This window comes from Diceros bicornis, chromosome 13 (genome assembly GCF_020826845.1).
Source record: "Diceros bicornis minor isolate mBicDic1 chromosome 13, mDicBic1.mat.cur, whole genome shotgun sequence".
Taxonomy (NCBI): domain Eukaryota; kingdom Metazoa; phylum Chordata; class Mammalia; order Perissodactyla; family Rhinocerotidae; genus Diceros; species Diceros bicornis.
This window is the reverse complement of record NC_080752.1, coordinates 43,413,581-43,438,341: the sequence shown is the minus strand read 5'-3', so window position 1 is coordinate 43,438,341 and position 24,761 is coordinate 43,413,581. Positions and strand designations below refer to the sequence as shown.

At 50.5% G+C, this 24,761-nt stretch overlaps 1 protein-coding gene across 2 annotated transcripts; it reads right to left on the bottom strand.

The window, feature by feature from the left end:
• Positions 1 to 3: 3 nt before the first annotated feature.
• SMPDL3B (sphingomyelin phosphodiesterase acid like 3B) lies at positions 4 to 23,683 on the bottom strand. 2 transcript variants are annotated; one of them, XM_058553401.1, is made up of 9 exons: positions 23,427 to 23,683; positions 13,584 to 13,797; positions 10,932 to 11,029; positions 6,137 to 6,280; positions 4,932 to 5,104; positions 3,614 to 3,794; positions 3,395 to 3,528; positions 1,116 to 1,194; positions 4 to 979 (listed from the first exon to the last, which is right to left on the bottom strand). In XM_058553401.1, the coding sequence occupies exons 1-9, from the start codon at positions 23,485 to 23,487 to the stop codon at positions 372 to 374; spliced, it is 1,692 nt and encodes a 563-aa protein (XP_058409384.1). In that variant the 5' UTR covers positions 23,488 to 23,683; the 3' UTR covers positions 4 to 371. The 2 variants fall into 2 exon arrangements, with proteins under 2 accessions (XP_058409384.1, XP_058409385.1); XM_058553402.1 differs by lacking the exon at positions 1,116 to 1,194 and having other exon boundaries at positions 542 to 979; positions 23,427 to 23,620.
• Positions 23,684 to 24,761: the final 1,078 nt, after the last annotated feature.

Sequence of the window (24,761 nt, the reverse complement as noted above, 5' to 3'; positions counted from 1 at the left end):
AGCCCTCCGATCCCCGAGGACCGCTGGGCCCTAAGACTGACCGTCCGAGGCGCACCGCCCTTAGCCTAGCAGGCTTCTAATTGCCTTGTATTGCATTTGTCCCTCCAGGAGGCCCAAGACAGCGAAAGGGGCCCAGAAATTAGCGCCGGCGCTAGAACTGCAATCCCTTCACATCTGCATTGTTGCAAAACAAAACAACAAAACAGAAAGGCCTGTCGCAAACTAGGTGTGCCTCAAGTTCGGGCCATGGGCACAGTACTGAGGGCACAGGACCAACAAGGCGCATCTCCTTGGTGGCTCATTTCGCTCTGATTATCCGCTCGAGGAGGAGGGGAGGACGTTCAATAGCTGCAAGGGAGTTGCTTTAAACGTTATGTACATATTAAAAGGAATAATGCACAGAATAAGATGCACGATGAGCATTGTTTTTCGGATAAAACATGAAAGAAATGTGCTTCTGGTGGGGTCTTTGGTGCTTCATTTCCTGATCCGGCTGTCCCATCCCAGTTCACTCTGCGGGGGAAAAGGAGGAAAAGCCCAGCTCTCGGGGTGACGCTGCCCCCATTTACCACCGGGAAGACGAACTCAGCGTGCCAGCGGGCGGCGCCCAAGGTCACGGCGCGAGCAGCGCGCGCAGGCCCAGCAGCGCCGCGAGCAGGAGCGCGAGCCTGGGCGCGGGCGCGGCGCCGGGGGCGCGCAGGCAGGCGTAGTACGCGTCGAAGGCCACCTCGCGCAGCGCGCACACGTGCTCGGTGCGGCAGGCCTCGCCGCAGGCCTGGGTGTCGTAACTGACCGAGTTGTAGACATAGTAGCGCTGCAGCGCGCCCTGGTCGCTGGCGATGCGGCCCAGTGCCGCGTGCATGGAGCGGATGCTCGCGTTGGGCACCCCGTAGGCCTCGGTCACCCGGTACTCGAGCTCCCAGCTGGGCGCCCCCTGCGCGTTCGCCTGGCTCAGGTTCACGAAGTAGGTCACCATGTCCTAGAGAGGGGGCGCGAGGCAGGCCGGCCATGAGCAGCTGTACGGTTCCACCCCAATCCTGTACCTTGCATTTGCCCCCAAATTCTCTATAGCCGTAATAATGACCACTATTAGTTACTGAGCATTTACTACTTACCAGGTATGCTTGGCAGACATCCTCTGATTGAATCTGATGAGGTAACTGTGCTTATTAGCCCCATTTCACCTATGAGAAACTGAGGCCTAAAGGGGTTAATGCCTTTGGCCAGGGTCCTACAGGTGTTCAGTGGCAGAGGCGGGATTGGAACCCAGGTTGTTTACCCCATGGCCCGTGCATTTTCTGTCCCAGCAAGCACAGAAAATGCTCAGTAAATATTTACAGAGTGAATGGATAAAAAGCAACTTAAAAGAAGTGGGACAGAGTGCCTGGCTGAGAGAGGTTATAGAATTGTGGTTGATGGGGGCTTGGGATACACCCAGGACCCCCTAGGACTCAGGTGCATTTTCAGGACTAGAATCTGGAAGGGTTTATCTGTCCAATAATATCCACTTGAATATATGGACCTGCTTCAGGGCGCTAGAGGTGGGGTAAGAGGAGCTGCCATGTATGGATGACAGCTTCCTGCTGGGCACATGACATTATTTCAGTTAGTCCTCCCCACCCCTGTGAGGTACTGTTACTCCCATTTTACAGATGAAGCAACAGAGGCCCAGAAAGGTCAAAAAGCTCATGAGTCCTGAAGCCAGGATTCAAACCTACGTCTGTCTGACTCCCTCCCTGAGAAGGATGTAGGGCCTTCTGCGTGCCCATGTGGACAACTGGCCATACTCTAAAAATCCTCAGGCCTCGTCTCCATCCACATTTACTCTGGAACAAAGGACCTGGGTTATCTCCTCCAGTCCCTGGTTTTAAATGGCCTTTCTCATCAACCAGATTAAGTCTCTATACCCACCTCTTCCTGGAACTCCAGCTTGAACACCCAACTTCCTCTTCCCTCGGCATTTTCATTTGGATGCCATTTAGACATCCCAAAGTGAACAGGTCCAAACCAGACTTCTGATCTTCCCTCCAAAACCTGCACTTCGACAGTGTCCCATTTCAGTAAGCGGCAGCCTCATCCTTCCAGGTGCTCAGGCCAAAGCCTTGGAGTCCTCCTTGACCCCTCTCTTGCTCTCACACCCCTCATCCAATCCACCAGCAAATCCTGTCCGCTCTGCCTTCGAAGTACGTCCAGGATCTGGCACTTCTCGCCACCCCACTGCTGCCACTCTGGCCCCCGCCACCCTCCCTTCTCAGTGGTTCCTGTGGTGACCTCCTCACCGATACCCTACTTCTGCCCTTGCCCCCAACAGCCTGTTCTCTGCACAGCAGACATGGTGACTTTGTAAAATTGTAAGTTAAAATATTTAATTCATCTGCCCCAAACTCCCCAAATGCAGAGTCCTAATGATGGCCTACGTGATCTGACCTCATCCCTCCCACTCTCCCCTTATCCTTCCACCGCAGCCACACTGGTCTCCCTGTTCTTCCTCTAACACACCAAGAACATCCCCACCCCAGGGCCTTTGACTTGCTCTTCCTCCGCCTTCCCCTGATGCTCACATGGCTTGCTCCCTGAATTTACTCAGAATTCAAATGTCACCCTATCAGGGACACTTCCCTGCCCCACCTACCTAACAGCACACAACACACCCTGTAACCGTCACTACTTGTCTCCTCAGTGTGTTTTCGTTTCTCCATAGCTCTTCTTCCTGTGCCATACTTTACTTACTCCTTTATTGTCTGTCTCCCATAAGAAGGTCAGATCCAGGAGAGCTGAGGCTGTTTTTGTTCACTTATGTATCACCTGAGCTTAGCACATGGCAGATGCCTGGTACATTTTGTTGAATCAATTAAGGAATAATATTTCTTTGTCATTTCAACAATCACAAGCACATCTCAGGAGGTGAGGGATGGCTCGATGCCTTAGGGGCCTGCTATGGCTGGGGCCTAGTTGGTGTAGGGAAGCAGTGGGTAGGAGGCCCGAGGTCACACTGTGGGAGGCCTTGACTATGAGGTCAAGGAGATCCAACTTGTTTTGGGGGCACTGGGGAGCCATTGAAGGTTTTTGAGCAGGAGAGAGAGAAGTGCTTTAGAAAGATTAACTCTTTCTGTAATGTGTAGCAGATGAGCTACAGCAGGGCAGGGCTAGGAGGCTGTGATCCAGGGCCAAGAGAGATTTGGGGAAGAAGAATTGACCTGACTTGGTGGCAGGGTTGGGAGGTGGCTCTAGGGTTCTGAACCTGAGCTCTGAAAGGATGGAAGTAACTTGAGCTTCCTGAGGCTCAGTGGTCAGCAGAGGGTGGGTTAGCTGGGAGAGAGTTAGGGAAGGCAGTGAGGTGTCCAGGTCCCTCCCCTCCCTCCTCCTCTGACCCCAACAGACCAGGGCTCCTGACCTGCAGGCTCAGTGTGGCTTGGTCGTATTCGAACACCCGGATGCCTGGATTGTTGGCCCCGTTGACCACTCCAGGTAACGTGGTTTTCCATGGGGTGACCCCAGGTGTAATGAACATGACACTGATGGGGGCACCTTTCAGGAGAAAGACAGTGGGACTGAGAGAGGCCGGCCAGAGAAGGAGGGAGGTGGGCTGGCAGTTGCCCTTCAGGTTGAGTACCTGCATCATCATAGAACATTCGAAAGCTGTCGGTGTGGTGGTGCCCGAAGAACTGCCCTGCGATGACTCGATGGTGCTTCTGGACCACCTTCAGGTACTCCTCGTTGAAGCCCTCCCGGAACCATGCCTTGTTTCGTGTCTTCTCAAAGAACCCCGGGGGCACGTGGCCAATAATGTATACCTACAGGGAAGGGGTGTCCAGGAGGAGCTCCGAGATGTCCTCCTCAACCCCTCATTGCCCCCTCTCCAAACCTGCCTTTCTCCCCAAAGGCAAGCAGACAGGCTCAAATGTACCTCCTCCCCCGAAAGACTACCTCTGGCAGATTCCGGCACTCTCTGTACCCAGCAATGAATGTCCCACACACTTCCCCACTTCTGTGCCTTTGCCCGTGCTATGCCTGCCACCTGGAGTACCTTTCTCATTTTCACTTCTGTAAATCCTACTTGTAGTTCAAAACCTAGCTCAAAGGGCACCTCCTCATGAAACCTTCCTGATCCTTCGGAGACTAGTCTTCTCTCTTGGAGAGCTCAGGCCCTGTCACTAAACCTTCCTTGCCTGGTTGTGTAGCACATGCTATGTGGTAATGTGTGTTCACGTCTTACATTGCTTGAATCACTCAGCTAACAATACCTGGGCCCTTGGCCACCATTGCAAGAGGTAGAATGGGGGGTAGGGGGAGAGCAGTTAAGAGCATGAGCTTTGGAGTCAAACTGCATCTTGGACACCAGCTGTGGATCACCTCTCTGAGCTTCTGTTTTCACATCGGGAATAGCACCTAACTGGTGGAGTTTTCAGAAAATGAGATAATCCATATAAAACACTTAGCAACGTGCCTGATGCATAGTGAGTGCTCAGAAGCACCGGCCGTGAGATTCTGCTGGGATGTGCTGGTCAGTGCAGGACTCAGGAAAATGAGACACAGGGCTAGTCCTCAGGGAGCTGCCAGCCCAGCAGACTAGATGGACCACCTCCAGGGCAGGGCATCCCTTTATGTGGGCTGCAGCTGTGGCATGTCGGGGCAGTGGAAAGAGCACTGGACTTGGAGTCTGGAGACTGAGGTTCTAGTCTCAGCTCCACCACTTATTGTGTGACAGGACGGTCACCACCCCTCAGGAGCCTCACATCTGCAATGGGCTCCAGGGTCCCAGCCTCACATGCTGTTGTCAGGATGGAACAAGCCCCCTCCTGGTGCTGGGTTGATGAAGGACCCTCTGTGATGTGGGCATCTCGGGTTGGGTGGGTGAGTTTGTGCGGAGGCGGCAGACCTGTTCAGGAAGTGACCCCAGAGAGGGAGGAGGAGGTGGCAGCAGCCCTTACCATTTCCCCAGCTCGGGATGCATTGGTCAGCACGTCTTCCAGCCACTGGAACTGCTGGCCGGGGTCGGCCATGCCAGCTGTCTGCTCATTGTTGCTATAGTACAGATTGGTGTTGAGGACCACGATTCGCCCAGCCCCACTCGGCCCCAGCAACTTCTCAGAATAAAAGGCACCTGGAACATCACAGCCAGGGAAAATCTGAAGGGGTCCTCTGCCTCTGACCAGACACGCCTCTGCCCCCTTCACTTCACTCTCTCACCTTCTCCTTCCCTTGCATCCTCCCTTCCCATTTTTCCCACAGGAGGGGCATCATGAGTAAGACCAAAGATTCTGGAGCCAGGGTGCCTGAGTTCAAGCCCTGGCTCTATCACTTATTAGCTGTGCAACTTGGAAAAGTTAACCTCTCTATGCCTCAGTTTCCTCCTCTGTGTAATGGGAATAACAATGAGGTGTGTTTGCCCCTCCAGATCCACTGTCAACCCTTCTCCACTCAGCTCTCTGCTCCAGGAGCTGATCTATGTGAAGTAAATCAATAGGCTTCTATGCCATGGGCTTCTGCTTGGGTTTGGCCAATGGGGAGCCCCAACAGCAGGGAACTGAGGGAAAGGGAAGAGAGTAGGTAAGGGGAACCTTGGGCTGGCTGTGTCTCTGATCAGTGGTTCTCAACCAGAGGATCTTGTGCCCCAGGGAATATTTGGCAATGTCCAGAACATTTTTCGTTATTGCAACAGGGGTGTTTCCGGCATCTAGTGGGTAAAGGCCAGAGATGCCGCTAAACATCCTACAGTACATAGAACAGCCCCCACAGCAAAGAATTATCCAGCCCAACATGTCAATAGTGGCAAGGTTGAGAAACCCTGCTTGAACTGATGGTCACTGCGCCTTCCTGGGGTTGTTGCGAGGAGTCTAGTAACGTGCAGAGAATAGTGCCTGGCACACAGTACTAATGCTCAATAAATATTCACTTGTGATCCTCATTAGTGCCGTGGGGTTAAGAGCATGGGCACTGGAGTCACCCTGGTTCCTGCTCCCTAGTCTGCCTCTTCTAAGCTGGCTGACCTTGGCCAGTGACTTCGTATCTTCAAGCCTCAGTCTCCTTATCTGTAAAAGGGGGATAAAATCAGTACCTATTTCATGGGAAGGTTGTGAAGACAACATGAGACCTTGGCACAAGTGCTCCTTACAGTAGCAAACGGTGTTAGTACCTTCTCTGAAGAGAGCGATGGATTGGTTACTGAGCCAGGGTCTCCACAGTTCTGCTATCTGATTGTAGATGTTGTTGCTCCCTGCTGGCAACTGGCTTTTGGGGTGAAAGTCATGATTTCCCAAAGCAGCGTAGACTTGAGTGTCTGGGAGGAAAAGGAGAAATATATAAATATGTATGTGAAGGCACTTGGTGGTATTAGCCATTTTCAGTCAGCCGCCGGCCATCAGAGCTAATGGGGAAGAGCAATAAGGGAAAAAATCCACAGATGAGGAAAATAGAGAGATAAGCAGAAAACTACATTTAATAGAATCTGGCTGAACTTTGCTCAGACCTGAGAAGGAAGAGTGGTGAGTTCTCTGATCCTGTCCCTAACCCCATTCCCAGCAGAAAGTTTCCTGGTCAGAAAGGAAGCATCAGATGATAAGGAGAAAGCTAGAAAATCTAAATAATCCTCAGCTCCATTATCAGCCACTTGGTAATTTACTGGTCCTTGTTCTCATCAATTCCAAATCCATCATCCGGTTAGGAAAGGGGTCTAATTCTCTCTGGGAGGCCTTAGGAGTTTCACTCAATTGTGAGTCAATACATATTTATTGAGCACATGCTACGTGTCAGCTCGTCCACCTGGGAACCAGATACGCAAGTCCCAGTCCCAGAGGCCTTGTGGTGCAGTAGGGTTGACGGGTATTAAGTAATTAGAGGTGGGAGGGCTGTCACAAAAAGGGAAGAGCCGCTTGCTGTGGGATTGTATAACAGGGGTGGGGTGGGGGTCAGGGGAGGCCTCCCTGAGGAAGTGGCCTGTGAATGAGCCCAGGAGGGAGAGAGGAGCCTGTCAGACTCATTTCCTCCTTGTGAGTGCCTCATTCCTGCTTTTATTTTGCATTTGTCTGTGTCTGGCGTGTAGTAGTTGCTCAATAAATATTTGACGATAAACAAAAACTCTGAGCTCAGGGCACGGCTTTGTCCTTATATGAGCTTGGCTCACCCCAGAGAGTGACCTTGAACCATGAGGGAGGCTAGAGCCTCCAATTCCCACTTGGGAAAATGTTTGTTAAACCCTTCGCCCAGTTTAGCCTACAAGATCTGGAAATGCTGAGATCTCTGCCAAAGGAGGAGGTTGTAGGACTCCCATCAGCAATTCTTCTCAAAGCCAGAAGCCATCACTGGAAGTGCCTGGAAAAACCTCACCTCTCTAACGTGAATACAGGAAGCCATTAAGAATCCATTTAAGAAAAAACACAAACCCCGGGAATCCCAAGGGCGGATGAGAAGGAAGGGAATCTCTCCCATGTTTTGCTGCTTCTACGTTCCAGGCACTGTTGGAAGCTCTTTACAAGCGTAAGCTCCATGCAGGTACAACCTGGCATCTTGTTCACGGCCAAGTCCCCTAGAATGGTGTCACACCTATAGTAGATGCTCAATAAATATTTTTTGACTGACTGAGTGACTAGGTTGCCTTATTTCATCCTCACGACAACCCTCTGGGCAGGTACCAGTATTTTCCGCATTTTGCACAGGCAGAAAACAGTCTCCATAAGCTTGCCCGGCTAGAATGTGGCAGAGCCTGAATTGGGACCTGATCTGTTTCCTTTGCACACCTGCGTTCACCACTCGGCCGTGCTGGAGAGGCAAGGCCTGGTGTTCACGGCGACTCTGATGGGACACAAGTGGCGCGTGGCAGGAAGAACACATGACGTGGGACCCCACATCTCCAGTTTCAGTCCCTTCCTGTTCTCCCACAAATTGCTTCGGCTTATTTATCTATAAAATGGGGAGCATTCTGCTTGACGTGTGTTGTTATAATTCCCAAATCAGAAAATGCCTCATTTCGTCTCTTCCAGTTTCTTCTCATTTTAACATCTCTGCAAGTGGGCTGTGTCTTACTGCTGAGGCCGTGAGACAGCATTGTGTGAGACAGCAATGCTTTAATTGACAGCATTTTTTCCCTTAGCAATACATAAAATGACGCCTCTTACAGTGGATGGCATCTTGGATATGAGGAAATTCAATAAACGTGCAAGTGTGTTATGAACTATAAAATCTCCTAATTCACAGTTGTACGTTAAATCGTAGTAATAGAGCATTTTCTTATCCTTCATTTCACTTTTACTGCAGAAGCCCTATGTGGAATGGAGGAACGAGTGCTCACAGTTGGATCTGAGTTGGAAATCCTCCCTAGGAACCAGCTAGCTTTGAGCCATAGGTTCCTTATCTATACATTAAGAATAAAGAGATTGGGCCGGCTCCGTGGCTTAGCGGTTAAGTGCACGCGCTCTGCTGCTGGCGGCCCAGGTTCGGAACCCCGGGCGCGCACCGACGCACCGCTTCTCCGGCCATGCTGAGGCCGCGTCCCACATACAGCAACTAGAAGGACGTGCAGCTATGACCTGCAACTATCTACTGGGGCTTTGGGGAAATAAATAAATGAAATTATTAAAAAAAAGTATAAGAATACCTATTGTTGGAGGGGGGGAGTGCCCTGGTTTGACCCTAAGTGGTGACTTCTGCTAGAAGATGAACAAGCCCAAGCGTGTCTGAGTTGGGTTGGGTTGGGTCGAGTTACATAGACTGGAAGCCTCCAGGCAACTCTGCATAAGTTGATTTATGTTGAGGAAAGTGGGTGGCAGAAAGGAGGTTGCCTGGAGGATAGATGTGGATTGGTGACAGCAGCTTGGGCCCTCCTGGAGTGGCAGTGGGAGAGGTGGATAAGAGAGGTGCTCAAACCAGGATTTGAGTCCCCACCCTTGCCACATGACCTTGACCAGTTTACTTGACCCTAAGGCTCACATAGCACCTCTCTCTAGGATGATCATGACAATGAATGAGCTAAGGCATATAATGTTCTCAGAGGAGTGCCTGACAGCACAAGACACATAGATCCATATGATGCCAGCCCTGATATCACTTCCCCTACGTTAAACCCAGCATATATGGGGTTAAAACCAAAAGCACTCATCCCCCCTTTCCCTGCTTTCCCTAAGTTACATTCATATGCAAATATGGGTTTCTTTAACCTTTGTATCCCTAAACTTCACAAGGTAAGTAGAAGTTAAGTTTTGGCTAGTTGTGGGTCCTTTGAAGTTTTGTTCCAGGGAAACTGATGTCCAGAGGATATCAAGAAGCTGAAGCTTCCCAGACCCCAGCTCCTTGGCTTCCTGGTGCCAGAATCCACCACCCATCACGGAGGCAGACAACCAAGGACACCCACCTGCGGATTTCCTTATCTCACCAGCCTCCTCCCTGTGAGCAGCCACACAAGGCAAAATGCAGGCTGATGGGAAGACGCCAACCTGCAAAGCCACAGCTCGCCCTCCCCTGTCTAAAACCTTATAAACTTTGTAATCGTTAACGGGCAGCAGTTTCCTTCTTCCCGCCAGGACCCAATTTCTGGTAATGCAGAAAGATTGATGGAGGGAGTGTAGGACCTCCTGCTACAGATAGAGATAACAGCTGGCTCGGTGCCAGAACGTCTGGGACCCTCACGTAATTGCCCCACCAGATGTTTGCAGTCATGTAGACAGCACATTCTTTCCCATGGATTCCCGTTTAAAAACCCTAGCTGCTAACACTTCAGGAGGACAGTGGGTTTTGAGGCAATAGCCTGCCATGTCCTCATTTGCTAGCAAATTAAAAACTACTTTCACTGGGCTGGCCCTGTGGCTTAATGGTTAAGTGCGTGCGCTCCGCTACGGCCCGGGTTCAGATCCCAGGCACGCACCGACGCACCGCCTGTCTGGCCATGCTGAGGCTGTGTCCCACACACAGCAACTAGAAGGATGTGCAACTATGACATGCAACTATCTACTGGGGCTTTGGGGAGAAAAAGGGGAAAAAAAGGAGGAGGATTGGCATGGATGTTAGGTCAGGGCTGATCTTCCTCCAAAAAACAAAAAACTACTCTTTCTTTTCCTCAATCCCTTGTCATTGTGTTCATTGACTCGGCTACAGTGACAAGGTCCCGGTTTTCGGCAACACATAGAGTTATTGCTGCTGCTGTTATTATTTATTTTTATTAACATTATTCTATATCTGGGTCCCAGGGACCCATGACTAAGACCTTTAGAGGAAGCAGCTGTCCCAGAAGCCAAAGAAGGTGGGGGATGGGGGTAGTGGGCTGCTTTCCCAGGTCCCCAGCTGGCAGCCTGAGAGCCTGATTCAGCCCCCAGGACCTTGTGTTTGGCACAGCCTGCTTAAAAGCATTTTCAAGGGCCATTAGTTGGGGCATGCAGACCCCATTCTCACTGTCATGTCCCGTGGGGCTGCTGCCATAATCACTCACGGTCCCTGCCTGCTCTCCCAGGCTCTAGAGGCCATGGAAGCACCAAGAAACAGCACCTTGGCTGGAAATCAGCATCTCCCTGAGGTCTCAGCAGCCTAGATGTCTTGAGGGTGGTGGGTGGCAACTCCAGAGCCAGAACAGGACACAAGGGCTGTGTGTGAGCCCACGTGAGACTTACCACGGACAGTGCTTGTATATAACTGTAGGCACCTTGAGAAGAGGCTGTGAGTCTGGTGTGAAACAGGCAGGGGAAGAAGGCAGGGAAAAGTCAGGCATTTCCATTAATAGGACTCTGTGTATATCCATAGGCTGAGGAGCTCGCGTGTTCCTTGCAGGGTTGTTGGAAGGTAAGAAATGATCGCCATGAAGTGCCTGGCACAGGACCTGGCCAATAGCCACTGTTGTCAGTGGGTGGAGGCCATTCCCCCTCATCTTGCTGCTGTCATTGTCCCACTGAGCCCGGCACCGCCTGGGGTTCAGGGCATGCAGTGGGGGACCAATGGCAGAGTCTTACCTGGAAAGACCTCTCTGATGAGCTTGGTCAGGCGTTCCACAATTTCCAGCACGGCCGCCTCTCCCAGGTTCTCGTTGGGCACATGAGGGGTGTCATCGCTGCAAAACACCATCAAGCCAGTTTGGTGCCGGCAGCCCGGGAAGGGGTACGAGAAAAAAGAAGGGATGGCTCTGCTGTGAGAAAAGAGGCTCTGGAACTGGGCCTCGGACGCCCACTGAGGAGGAATGGCCAGGCTGGAGTGGGGAGTCACAGAGGACAGAGTTCAAACCTGGGCTCTGCCATTTACCTGCTGTGGGTCCCTGGGCTGGTTGTTTAACCTCTCTGAGCCTCCATTAGCTCATCTGTAAAATAGGGATAATAATGGAACCAAGCCATAGGGCATTTGTGAGACTTCAATAGAGGGATAAAATTATATATATAAAATGTAGAATAGTAGCTGCTGGGTGGTAATTAATATTATTTTTTAGAGAGGGAAGCTCTGGGGTTCCAATCCCATCTGCAAGCCCCCAGGGAGCTCGGGCAGAGAAGCCATCTCTGAGTTCTGCTCCTTTCCCCAAGGGTTCTAAAGAGTTCGGAGCTGGCTTCAGAGTATAGAGTTCAGACCTACTCTCGGGAAGGTTCGGGATCTGCCCCAGGACCATTTAGTCCCCTGTTCGACTGAGCTAAATTCCTGGATCTACCTTAGAAATGAGCAGCAAGGTGGGGACAGAGGAGGAGGATGGGAGAAGGCGGAGTTTGGGGACGGTAGGAGCCCCAACAATCTAAAGCCTGAGGACTCAGCCGCTGCCCAGGTAATCCCCAGAGAAGTTAATTAGCTTAATAGTGCTGACGCTGCTCCTAGCAGCTCACACTGGCCTGCTCTGTGCCAGGTACTTTCTGTGCATTGTACCCACACCCACTAATTTATTCTTCTTAATAACCCTACAACATAGGGTCTATTGTTAGTCCTATTTGATAGGTAAAGAAACCAAGGCACAGAAAGGCGAAGAATTCTGCCTACGTGTACACAGCTAGAAAGCGGTGGGGCCAGGGTTTGACTCCAGAGTCTATGCTCACACCCATTACGTCCTACTGCGTCTCTGATGCCCTCATGAGGGCAGCAGGAGGAGCCTTTCAGCTCTGTCCCCCCCGCCCCAAGGACAGGCCAGGAATCAAAAGACATCAGAACAAAATTGTATTTTTTTTTTCTAGTTTGGAGGATCTAATTCTGTCTGATAGAAAACACATCCAATTTCTACAGGTTACCCCCTAAAGGTTGGAACTCTCCCAGAGAAGTCTAATTTCTTAGAAATTGAAGAATTATAAAGGGCCTAGAGGTCATCTTGTGCAATCCATACATCTCTGCAAGGTCCCAAAGACTTCCCAGAAAAACCATGCTTCTGTTAAAGGATCATGAATTTCCCAAAGTGGTCTCCTTTCCCAGAGGGATCACATCTTTCAGAATGTTACACATTTCTCCAAGGTCCCCTCCTCAGAGAATTCAGAGGCTCCCCCAGCAAGAACTCTCGCGGGAGCAGGAGGCCAGCTTCATGGCCTAAAGCTCACTCTCTTCTTAGATTGATTCCTGAGCCCAGGGAAGCCAGAGCTGCCCAGGCCCCTCCTGAGAAACTGTCACATTTCTTAAGTGTCTAGCCCTGCCCCTCCCCCTGCTGACCACAGGGTCTATCTGAGGGTCATTCCTGGTCACTCCCATGTCACACTGAGGGACAGCTGAGGGCCTCGTGGGTTTGAGCCTGCCTTATACAAGTGTCCACTGCGGCTGGAAGAGGGAGCAAGAACTCAGAGCTTCTGCCAGCCTACCTCATCAGCTCCCTGGTTCACCACTTCCCTCAGGAAGTCCTCCCCAGTCCTGCCAGAGGGAGTCAGGGGTCCTGTGAAGTTCCCACATCCCCCCTTGACCCTCTCTCCTCGCTGGGGTATCGTGGTCAGTGGGTTTGTCTGTGTTGCCCACAAGACCGTGGGCTCCTTGAAGGCGAGTCTGGGTCCCTATTATCTCAGTTCCCCAGTGTCTACCTCGGGCTGAGCACAAGGCAGGCTGACCTACTGTGGGGGAGGGGACCTTGAGTGACAAGGACGGCGAGTGCTGAGGAAAGTTGGAGGACTTATGGCAGCATCCCTGGATGAGAAGCAGAAATGGAGTCTCTGTGGCTGAGCGGAAATCACCCCTTGAGCTGTCCCCATGCAGAACAGTGCCCTGGACCAGAGCAGCCCAAGAGTGGCCAGCAGCTGACCAGGACCCTTGGTCCCGATGCTGGACCACTTTCAGCCCTCCTACCTTCTTCCCTTCCTGCATTTGGATCTCTAGGGCTTGGAGTCCCTAACCCCCAGTGGGAGTGGCTCCAGTGTTCATCCCCCAACTTAAAACCCAGGAGTTTTCCACATGCCCAGACAGGCCACGACCATGTCTCCATCCTCAGAGACAGCTGCGTTCTGCTGAGGCCGGGAGACACGGAGATGATGGGCACAGACTTTGGAATCAGCCAGGCAGGCCCAGGGTCCCTTGGGCAAGCTGCGTCCTTTGAGATTCAGGTTCATCCTCTCTAAAACAGGGCTGGTGTGAGGACTAAAGGAGATGGGGTGGGGAAGGTGCCAGGCTGGCAGGTGGCACACAGCCATGGCCCGGCGCAAGGCAGCTGTTGTGACTGCTCTCACCCAGTCCAGAGGATGAAGTCCGGCTTTGGCTCGATCTCCTTCATGGCGTAGATGGAGGAGTTGATGAGGACCCAGGGAGAATCACAGAGGTAGTCACCCCAGGGGCCTGCGTTGGGCACCGGCTGGGAGCCGGCTGATGGGCACACCTTGAGGGGGTCTTCGGAGACCTTGTAGTCAGGGTCCAAGTGCAGGTCAGAGATGTGCCAGAACTTTCCTGCAGGGGAAAGGAGACCCTCCTCAGTGCTGGGCCCTCCCTGAGCCTGAATGGAGAGGAAGTCCGGGGGAACCCTGGGCTGGGGGAGGGGAGGATGCACGGGTGAAAGGAAGTTTTCTCCGAATGCTGGGTCCAGAGAAAAAGGGCCACAGGTCTGGCTTTGCCTAGGGAGGCACTGAGCAGAGCAGAGAACAGGCTTGGCTCTGTCCCTGCCCCGTGACCTTTGACAAGGCCCTTACCATCTCCCCATCTCAGTGTTCTGGCAGCAGCATGAGGTATTGGGCTGCATGACCCTCAAGAACTTTTGGGAGTTCTAAGCAGAGTGCTTGTTTTAAAGCCAAGGTGGGAGAGTGTCGGGATTAAGCGCTCAGCCTCTGGAGCTACATACTAGCTGTGTGACCTTGGGTGAGTTGCTTCACCTCTCTGAGCCCGTAACTAGAGTCAGACCTTATCATGCTCCAGGGAAATACATACAAAAATCTCACCTGGGAGAACTTACACACCAGATGCGTTGTAAGATCTTGCTAATTAATACCAGCAAAAACCTCAGTTATATGTGTGGAAATGTTTAAGAGTGCTAGACCAGAAAAGAAGGAATGTAATATCAGATTGGGACGCATTTCTCACGTGGGTGTACTTAGAGATTCTGGATGCAGGGTGGCAGCCCGAGCAGCTAGGGGTGGTCCTGTTTGCTGAAGTGGTTGACCAAAACCTGGTCTCAGCTCCAAACCAGGAAGGCCGAAATGCTAAAAACCTCTGTAAAACAGAGAAGGGAATGGAAAGCAACAGGCCCCGTGGAGTGGGTTTATCATCTGCACCTGGCACAGGGCCCGGTATAAGTCATTTCAATGATGCTTATTGAAGAGAGTTGAACAGGTTTGGCCTCTGCCCTCAATCCTGTGTTTCTGGCTAAGATGGGTTGAGGCCTGGGATTTCCTCACCCTCCACCATCGCTGTCACTTCCTCCATTTCCTGAGTCACTCGGAGCCAATAGTCACCACCCACCCTACCCCAGGAAACCGGGCCTGGGTGTCCCAGCTTCTGTCACTTTCAGGGCACCACCCAAGTCACCTGACAGTCAGTGCAGCTCTAGGACAGGCCCAGAGGGAAAGTCTGGCCCCCAAGCCTCACTCCTTGATTTTTCCTCCCAGATGCTTCCGAGCCTTTGCCCACCTCTCCTGATCGAAACCTGGTCTCAGGAAAAGATCAGAAACTTGTTCACGCTAAGGTGCAAATGACTGCAAATATCCCCCCCACGGTTATTATAGAGTCATCTTCACCACAGCCAGGAGGCATTGATCATTATCCCCATTTTGCAGATAAGGAAACTAAGGTTCAGAGGTCAACCTGCCTGAGACACATGGTAAACGGTGGGGGTCCTGTGGTTCTGGATCCTCTCCCGGGAAGAAGTGATTGCTAAGGGGGTAAAACTAGTGCCTTTTTATTTTGGATATATCTTTTTGTAGACAGTCTATGCCTGCTGAGTCTTTGTTTATAATGGGGGGAGTTTAAACTTTTCACGCAAATTGCGATCACTAGGATGTTTGCAATTACTCCTACAGGGGCAAAATCCTAAGCCAGAGGAAAGAAACTAACTGCCCCATTTCAACCAGCGAAAGGGCAGAGTTGGTGGGCTTCCCAAGCCCCTGCACTGACTGTGGCTGGGTCACGCCTGCTTCGAGCCTGAGGCCAGGCTGGCCAGGTCGCATGCAGTGAGAGGCGCTTTGTCCCCTCTTCCTTCTCTCTGGCGTGCGGTCCCCTTGCTTCCTCTCAAGACCAGGCAGAGACCACTCCCCTACCTCAAGCGGGCTTTCTCCACTAACCACAAACATCCAGCCGTTCTGCCCCTTTGACGTCAGCCCTCACACTGCTCAGTGAACATTTCCCCACTTCTGAAACTCCTTGTCTGCTAACGGAAGCTCCAGTGTCAGTTGCCGGTTTGTCTCTTCATTCCAGCCTGCCTGGAATTCCTAGTGACCTCTGTGTATGTGTGTGTGTCTCCGAAGCCCTGACTCCAGGAGAGACCAGGACAGAAGAAAGAATGGCACGGAGAACCAGGGGGCTCCACCTCCTTGGGCTCCAGTCTCCTCGTTGTGGAGGCGGATCACAGAGACCTCCTCTACCGCTCAGCCCAACTCGCCCCACTCATTGTCCTCACGGAGCCTCTTCCCCGTCTCCTCTACTGCCTTCCCCAGTCTTCCCTAGGTCATCACATGGCTGCTTTTTCCTCTCATTCAGGCCTCAGCCCAAAGGTCACCTCCTCAGAGAAGCCTTCCCTGATTACCTTTTCTCAAGTTCCACGTCCCCCAGTTTTATTTTCTTCAGACCACTCTCACATATGAAATGATCTTGTTGGCTTTCTTATCATCCATCTTCCCTACCTACCATGTCAGTTCCATGAGAGCACAAAGCCTGTCTTGTTCATCTCTGTCCTCAGCAACCAGAACAGTGCCTCGGATGGGAAAGATGCCCAGAGATATACTCAATGAATGAACAAGGCTGTGGGAAGGATGATTAGACTAGGAAGCACTCAAAGAATGTTAGCTAGGTGCCCGTAACATGCTTATCTCATTTCATCCCTGCAACCGTTCTCTAAGGTGGGATTCTTATGCCCATTTCACAGATTAGGAAACTGAGGCTCAAACTCGGACCTCTCTGACTCTACAGCTGAGACACAATATTGACTCAGAGCCCCCAGAAGGTGGCTTTTATAATACACATGTTACCCACCAAAGAATGGCAGCCACAGGCTTCTACGGAATTAGTTACAGACTGTGAGGAATTAAGCTCTAATTATCACGTCCTGGAGAAAGAAAGTGGGCAGAAGGACCCTGGACAGGGAGGCAGGTTATCTGGTTTCTAATCTAGGAGCTTCCTTATGTTTGCCTGGCCTTGCTGAGCCTGTTTGACATCTGCCCTGCTTGTCTGTGAGCATCAAATAAGGTATTGAACCAGAGAGGGCCTGTAGAGAAGAATCTTAATGCTGCACTGTCCCTGGCAATTACCCCTGGGGCCGGGAGCGAGACTGGGAGGGTGTGGCGACTCAGGCACTTTAACCCTTGATCCTTTAGACCAGAGCTTCTCAAACTTTATTGTGCAGATGCCTCACCTGGGGAATCCCGTTAAAATTAAAAGGCTTATATATTCATACTGCTTGAATCTTTTACAGTAAGAAAGGATTCGTGTATTTCCCTGAGTTTTAGGAAAGCGTATACCAATCCTAGCTGTCATTATTATTCATTAGTTACTGAGGATATGAATAAATTTGGGATCAAGAACAGTGAGTAGCTGAGGGCACAGACCTGGGTTGGAATTCCACCTCTACTGCCCACTAGCTGTGTGAACATGAACAACTTACTCGGTGCCTCAGTTCCCTCATCTGTAAAATAGAGGCAACAGCGCCCCCTACCTCTTGGGGTCATTGGGAGGGTTAAAATAAGATAATGGGTAAGCACTCAGCAATGCAAAGCAGCAGTTACTCTGAATTTGGTCCCTGGGGGGTCCTGCAAGTCCCCCTTTCCCCAAGGAAGAGAGATGGGATGAGGGGCGAGTGGCTGCACCCTCTTGCTGCCTGCCCCAGCGTCCCCTCAATGCTGTCCTCTGCAGGTAAAGTGCAGGTCCGGGGCCAGGACGTTTGAAGCAGAACAATGTGAAGACAGATCCTGTCTCCTCCTGGATGGTCTTTCTTGAGCGGAGGGCCTGTGGGCACAGCACACCCTCTAGTTTTAATTTTGAGCGCTCAGCTCTGCTCCCTGTTCCTGGGCAGGCAAAACAGTCTCCTGGCCCCCCTCCTCCTTCATCGAAGGGGTTACCGGGCCCCCTTGTCCGTTGGGGACGACAGACACAGGGCCAGAGCCTAGTAGCTTCGTAAGGCCCATGGAAACGTCGGAGACCTGAAAAAAATGGGTTGGCTCCAAAGTTTGGAAAAAAACTATGCCGTCAAAATCAATAATTCATTTCAAAAGCAATATTAAAAATTTCATTAAAGATCATATGTAACGTGAGCTCCTTTTACTATGATTCATGACGAGGTGGGGAAAACTTGCAAAAATCATTCCTAGAGCCTAAGATCTTAAACTAGCCAAAAGGTGAGTTTGCTTATGGTGGGAGACAAGAGAAAGAAGGCAGGAAGACACCTGGCCTTTATTTAGCACCTACTGAATGCCAGATGCAGTGCCAAGCACTGTACCCATGAGCCTTATGACAAAATTATGAAATGCAGGGCCGGCCCGGTGGCCTAGTGGTTAAGTTCGCATGCTCCGCTTCAGTGGCCCAGGGTTCATAGGTTCGGATCCCAAATACGGACCTACATACAGCTCATCCAGCCATGCTGTGGCAGCGTTCCACATACAAAATAGAGGAAGATTGGAACAGATGTTAGCTCAGGGACAATCTTCCTCACACACACACAAAAATTATGAAATGCATTCTATTATTGTACCCATTTCATAGATGAGAAAACTGAGCTAGTTAGCAGCAGATCTGTGACTCATATTGTGTCAGAACAGAAATGATCGCAGTGCACTTTACTCTGCCACTAGCCAGCAGTGTGATCTTAGATATAAAAAAAATGGTCCCTTAAACTTTTACAGCACCTTACAATGTACATCTGTGATCTCACTTAACCATCATATTTGATCTCCCCTCTGCTATTATCCCTACTTTATAGATGGTGAAATAGAGGCTCAAGGTCACATAGATATTAAACATAGGATTTAGGTTTTCGGGCTTAAGGCAGCAGGTTGATTTTGAAAGGGCATGCATGAAATTGGCAATCAGGGAAATCTTGTTTTGAGTCCTAGCTCCTCCACATAGGCAATGGCAACTTGAACAAGAGATTTCCTTCGCTGAGCCTCAGTTTCTTCATGTGTAAAATGGGGATAACTCTGCCAGTGGCAAAGTGTGGATGTGTGGATGAAAGGAGTACTCTCATAGGGAGCACCTAGCTGCAGGGTGGACAAGCCAGCCTGAGTGCTCATTCCCTGGGCCACTCTGCCTCTCGGGCCTCAGTTTTTCTTCTCTTCTGGAGCCTCTGTTTCCTCGAGTGTAAGATGAGAGTATTTCAGAAAGGTTATCTGAAGGCCCTGCCAGTTCTAACGCCCTGTGATTCCATGTCTTTTGTTTGTTATGTGTATAACTCACACCACAAAACGACCTTGGTCCCTAGTTCAGTCCTTTGTTTTTGAAGCTAAGCAATAACCTTGAACTCTTCCGTTGTAATTCCTCTTCTGTAAACTAAGGCCGTGCAAAACACAGAGGGTTCACTTGTTAAAGCCAACATTTACTGACTTGTGTTAACTGCATGAATTGTCCTCTCCTTTTTTGTGTGTGTGAGAAAGATCAGCCCTGAGCTAACATCCAGTGCCAATCCTCCTTTTTTTGCTGAGGAAGACTGGCCCTGAGCTAACATCTGTGCCCATCTTCCTCTACGTCGTATGTGGGACGCCGCCACAGCATGGCTTGACAAGTGGGCGTAGGTCTGCACCCGGGATCCGAACCTGCAAACCCCTGGCTGCTGAAGCAGAGCGCATGAACTTAAACCACTACACCACTGGGCCGGCCCCTGCCCTCTCCTTAAAACAGCTCCACTAGGTCAGCTTATCATTCTTGAGGGAAGTGTGTTCCTTCCCTGCTAACCCACACTGAAAGAACTTGTCTGTCTCTCTGCAATTAGAAGCTGCAGGAGGGGCCGGCCCCCTGTGGCGTAAGGGTTAAGTGCGCATGCTCCGCTGCTGGTGGCCCGGGTTGGCACCCCCCGGCGTGCACCGATGCACCGCTTATCAGGCCATGCTGTCGCAGCGTCCCATATAAAGTGGAAGAAGGTGGGCACAGATGTTAGCCCAGGGCCAATCTTCCTCAGCAAAAAGAGGAGGATTGGCAATGGATGTTAGCTCAGGGCTGATCTTCCTCACACACAAAAAAAAGAAACTGCAGGAGAATGCAGTGGCATGGGGCATGTGTGGGAGGAGACCATACCTGCAAGTTAGGGCCCCACCCAAGCTCTTGGCTAAGGAAGGTAGAGGTGGAAACCCCAGTTTTATGCAAAGCGGGGATGATTGCTAACTGGTTGGGTGTCTCAACGTTCTGCACTTCAGGAAGAGACTCGGATTCTGAAAAAACTTACAGGTGCTGTGGAATTCTTTTTAAATTTAATTTTACTTTTAAATTATAGATGTACACATTCCAGAATGTTTGGATAAGAGAGGAAAAAATAGCATAGAACCTATAAGACCCACCAACCCGAGAGAGGACCCATCAAAGGGCATGATGCATAAGGCAGCTGAGCTCAGGCTTGGTCCTGCCATTTCCCAGCTGCGGGATCTTGGGCAACGTGTGGTGTCCCCCTCTGAGTCTCATTTTCTTCACGTGCAAAATGGTATGATGGTAATAGTACCTACTTTACAGGGACTATAAAAACCAAATGAATTGTTCTTACTTCATTTCACAAATGTGTTTTTAAAGGACAGCATATGTCAAGCACCTAGCATAAGCATGGCCCCTTATAAGTGCTCAATAAATAAATGTTAGCTCTTCTTGGCTATTTTCCTTAGTGTGTGTTTATTTTTACATAGCATCTTTTATAAACAGATGGACATGTACAGCCTGGGTTTACATCCAGACTCAAACACTTACTAGCTTTGTCACCTCGGGTTAGTTACTTAACTTCTCTAAGGCTCGGTTTCCGTGAAAATCCCTATTTCACAAGGCTGTTGTAAGGGTAGTATGTAAAAATTTCAGCAGTTCCTGGCACATAATAAGTATTTAATAAATGTTACTTATTGTTTTCCATTTTGCTGTATTGTCTTGAAACTTTTTCACCAGGCAGTTTTACCATCATCTATTCAGCTCTTCCTTTGTTGTTAGCATTTTCCGTTATTATAAACAACGCCGTAATGAACATCTTAGTGCATTTGGGGGGAGGAGACATTCTTTTTAACCATTAAGACTCTGGGCTGACGGGTGCCCACTGGCATTTGGATTTCTAAGAAAATATATTTAAATTGAAAGAGTGAGGGTGTGGAAGATTCTTTCAGTCATTCCTCAGCCTCAGTTAGACTGGCAGAGCCCTAAGTTCCCCAGGGGGAACCAGGTGTCCGCCTCCAAGTGGAAGGAGGAATGCCACTCTCAGCCTTCTCCCAAGCAGACGCCCTCACAGGGAATGACATGGCCTCTTAGGACTTGTCCCAGAGGTATTTCCACCTTTAAGTCACAGCTTTGGATCCAAGCCCTTCCCAGGCATTTCACTCCGGTTTCCTGCCTCCAATGCTTCTCCTCACTGGCCTCTGAGATGCCCAGCCACGTCAGCAGAGCAATTTGCCAAGGCTCCCAGCTGCTCCTAGGTAGTGTCTGAAAAAGTGGACTGATCAGAGGCCACCAACCCTTCGGACTCCAGCCTGGGAAAACGGAGCTCCACAGGGGCAAGCAACGAGCAGAACCCTGGGCCAGTCCTTCCCTCTCTCGGCCTCAGTTTCTGCAGCTGTACCAAAAGGGTGTTGGATCATATCTAAGGTCCCATTCAAAGGACTTCAGAAAAGGGCAATCTAGAATCCTAAGGAAAACTACAGGTCCAGCCCTCCCACTGACTCCTCTCCAATCAGACAGAAATCTAACAGGTGTCTCAAACTCGACATATCCCAAATCCTTGCCGTTGCCTCCTCCCACATCTCAGCAGATGACAGCTCCGCCCTTCTAGTTATTGAGACTGAAAACCTTGGAGCCAACTTGGAGTCCCCCTTCTCTCACACCCACCATCTGTCAGCAAGTCTTGTCCAGAATCAGACAGTCTCCCACCACCTCCGCTCCTAGCACTCCAGGCTGAGCCCCCATCCTCCCTCACTGGTTGATGGCAACAGCCTCCTCGCTGCTTCTGTTGCTTCTCCTTTACTAGGGTGACCAGCCATCCCAGTTTGCCCAGGACTGAGGGAGTGCCCAGGGCACCAAAATTTAAATGCTAAAACTAGGAGAGTCTCAGGCAAACCAAGACAAGCTGGTCACCCCGCCTTCAGCCCACTACAGTCTCTTCTCAATACAACAGCCCAAGGGTCCTTTTTTTTTTTTTTATAATTTTATTTATTATTTTTTTTCCCCCAAAGCCCCAGTAGATGGTTGTATGTCATAGCTGCACATCCTTCTAGTTGCTGTCCAAGGGTCCTTTTAAACTTATGCAAGTCAGATCACATCACAGCTCTGCCTAAAATCCTCTAATGATGGGGCCAGCCCGGTGGTGTAGTGATTAAGTTCACATACTGCTCTTCGGCAGCCCGGGGTTCACAGGTTCGGATCCCAGGCACGGACAACACACCGCTTGTCAAACCATGCTGTGGCAGCGTCCCATATAATGTAGAGGAAGATGGGCACAGATGTTAGCCCAGCGCCAGTCTTCCTCAGCAAAAAGAGGAGGATTGGCACCGGATGTTAGCTCAGGGCTGATCTTCCTCACACACACACACACACACACACACACACAAATAAATAAATATTTTTAAAAAAACTCTAATGATGTCCCATTTCACTCTGAGTCCTTAAAATTGTCTACAAGTTTATACATGAGCTGGCACCAGCCCCTCACGCCCACCCCGTGATCCCCCAGCCTCATCTCTACCTCCCTCCCTTGCCCGCTCTGCTCCAGCCACTCTGCTTCCTTGCTCTTTTTTTGTGTGCGTGTGAGGAAGATCAGCCCTGAGCTAACATCCATGCTAATCCTCCTCTTTTTGCTGAGGAAGACTGGCTCTGAGCTAACATCTATTGCCAATCCTCCCCCTTTTTCTCCCCAAAGTCCCAGTAGATAGTTGTATGTCATAGTTGCACATCCTTCTAGTTGCTGTATGTGGGACGCCGCCTCAGCATGGCTGGATAAGTGGTGCATTGGTGTGCACCCGGGATCCGAACCCGGGCCACCAGTAGCGGAGTGTGCGCGCTTAACCGCTAAGCCACGGGGCCGGCCCCTGCTTCCTTGCTCTTCTCACACACATCACCTGTGCATCCAGCTCAGTGCACTTTCCATCCACTCTCAATGGAGTGTTCTTCTCTTAGACGTCCACGTGGCTCTCTCCCTCACTGTTTCAGGTCCCTACTCAAATGTCACTTCATTAGACAGCTCTTCTCTGGCCACCCCATAATTACCCCCTCCCCCACACTCCCGACTCCTTTTTCTGCTTTATTATTCTCTGTAACACTTGTTATCTCCTGGAATACTATGTAGTTACTTGTTCATGTGTCTTTTGGTCTGTTTCTTCCCAAGTGAAAGAATGCTTCACAAGGACTGTGGCTTTGTTTTCTTTTCTTTTCTGGTTCCTAGAATAGCACACGGTACATAGAAGGCACTTAGCCAATATTTGTGGAATGAATCCGTGAATCTCCTGCCACCTTCTACCTCTACCACCTGGCTGGCTCTCATGTACCCACGCCTCTTAGCAAAGTCAGTGTCCCGCCCCTGGCCAGCTGTTGCCCCCACTTAAAATCTTCTGGCTCAAACTGCACCCCCACCGCCCACTGTCTCACTCTCCCTGCCCTAGCTCCCTGCCTTGCTATTTTTAGCCACTCTGTCAGCTTTCTGAGAGCAGCTTCCAGCTCCCAGATCCTGAGTTCATAGTACAAAACAAAGACAGCCAGGTACTCGCAGCGCCTACCTCGTCCAGCCCTGGCGACTGCCCAGTGGGCCAGGAAGATCAGCAGCTTCAGCACGCGCATCCTTAGGGCTCGCCTCTCGGGAGCCGCGGGTCCTCCAGGAACTGTTATCCACGCCGCAGGCTTCCTAACTAGGTTTAGCCACGTGCCTGAGCAGAAATTCTCGTCCCATTACGGGGCGTTCCCACTCATTCAAGGCACTGGCTCATCTGGCTTTTCCTCCTTTCCTCAGCAGGGTGTGAGCTCGGTTTGCCTAAAGAGACAAGCCTCTGGACTCTGAAATAGGAAGTAGCACCTGTCCTGTCAGTTCCTCAGAGCATGTCAGTCCAGCCAGCAAGTGGTGAAACTCACCCAACCCCGGTCACCGAGAATCAAATGTCATCCGCTTTTGGAGCTTTTACGTTGCCCCAGCCCAGCAGAACGAACAAACCTGTATAAAAGGGCTGGCTTTTGCCATCAAAGGAACTTAACTGCTAGTTGGAGATCAAGATGCTCGACCACAAATGAACCAAGGCTAGGAGTCATCCGTTCATTCATGCTGGGAACCATGTCCCAGGGACACAGAGGGGACCCAGGGAAGCCCCTGCCCTCACGAGGGAGAGGTAAACCACTGGACTGCAGTTTAGCATGTTAGGTGGCTTGACAAGCTCAGAGGAGGGATCTAACCCTCCGAGGAAAATGAGAGGGCTTCTGGGAGGAGGTAACACAGGCTTAATCTCTTTTTTTATTATTGAAATTGTCAAACATAAACAGAAGTAGAGGGAATAGTGTAATGAACCTCCAGTACCTACCCTCCAATCATACTTTATCTGTACCCCCACCACATCCTCATTGGATTATTTTATCTTCAGAAGTAGAGGGAATAGTGCAATGAACCTCCAGTACCTACCCTCCAATCATACTTTATCTATACCTCCACCACATCCTCATTGGATTATTTTATCTTTTTTTTTGTTTTTGGTGAGGAAGATTGGCCCTGAACTAACATCTGTTGCCAATCTTCCTCTTTTTGCTTGTGGAAGATTGTCCCTGGGCTAACATCTGTGCCAATCTTCCTCTATTTTGTATATGGGACCACCACAGCATGGCTTGATGAGCAGTGTGTAGGTCTGTGCCTGGGATCCAAACCCCAGGCTGCCAAAGCAGAGCATGTGAACTTACCACTATGCCACTGGGCTGGCCCCCTCACTGGATTATTTTAAGGCAAGTTCCAGAGATCATATCATTTTGCCCATAAACACTTTAGTATATATCTCTAAAAGAAAAGGACTCTTCTTCTAACACAATGATAATACTATTTCAGAGCTAAAAACATAATAGTAATTCCTTACTATCAC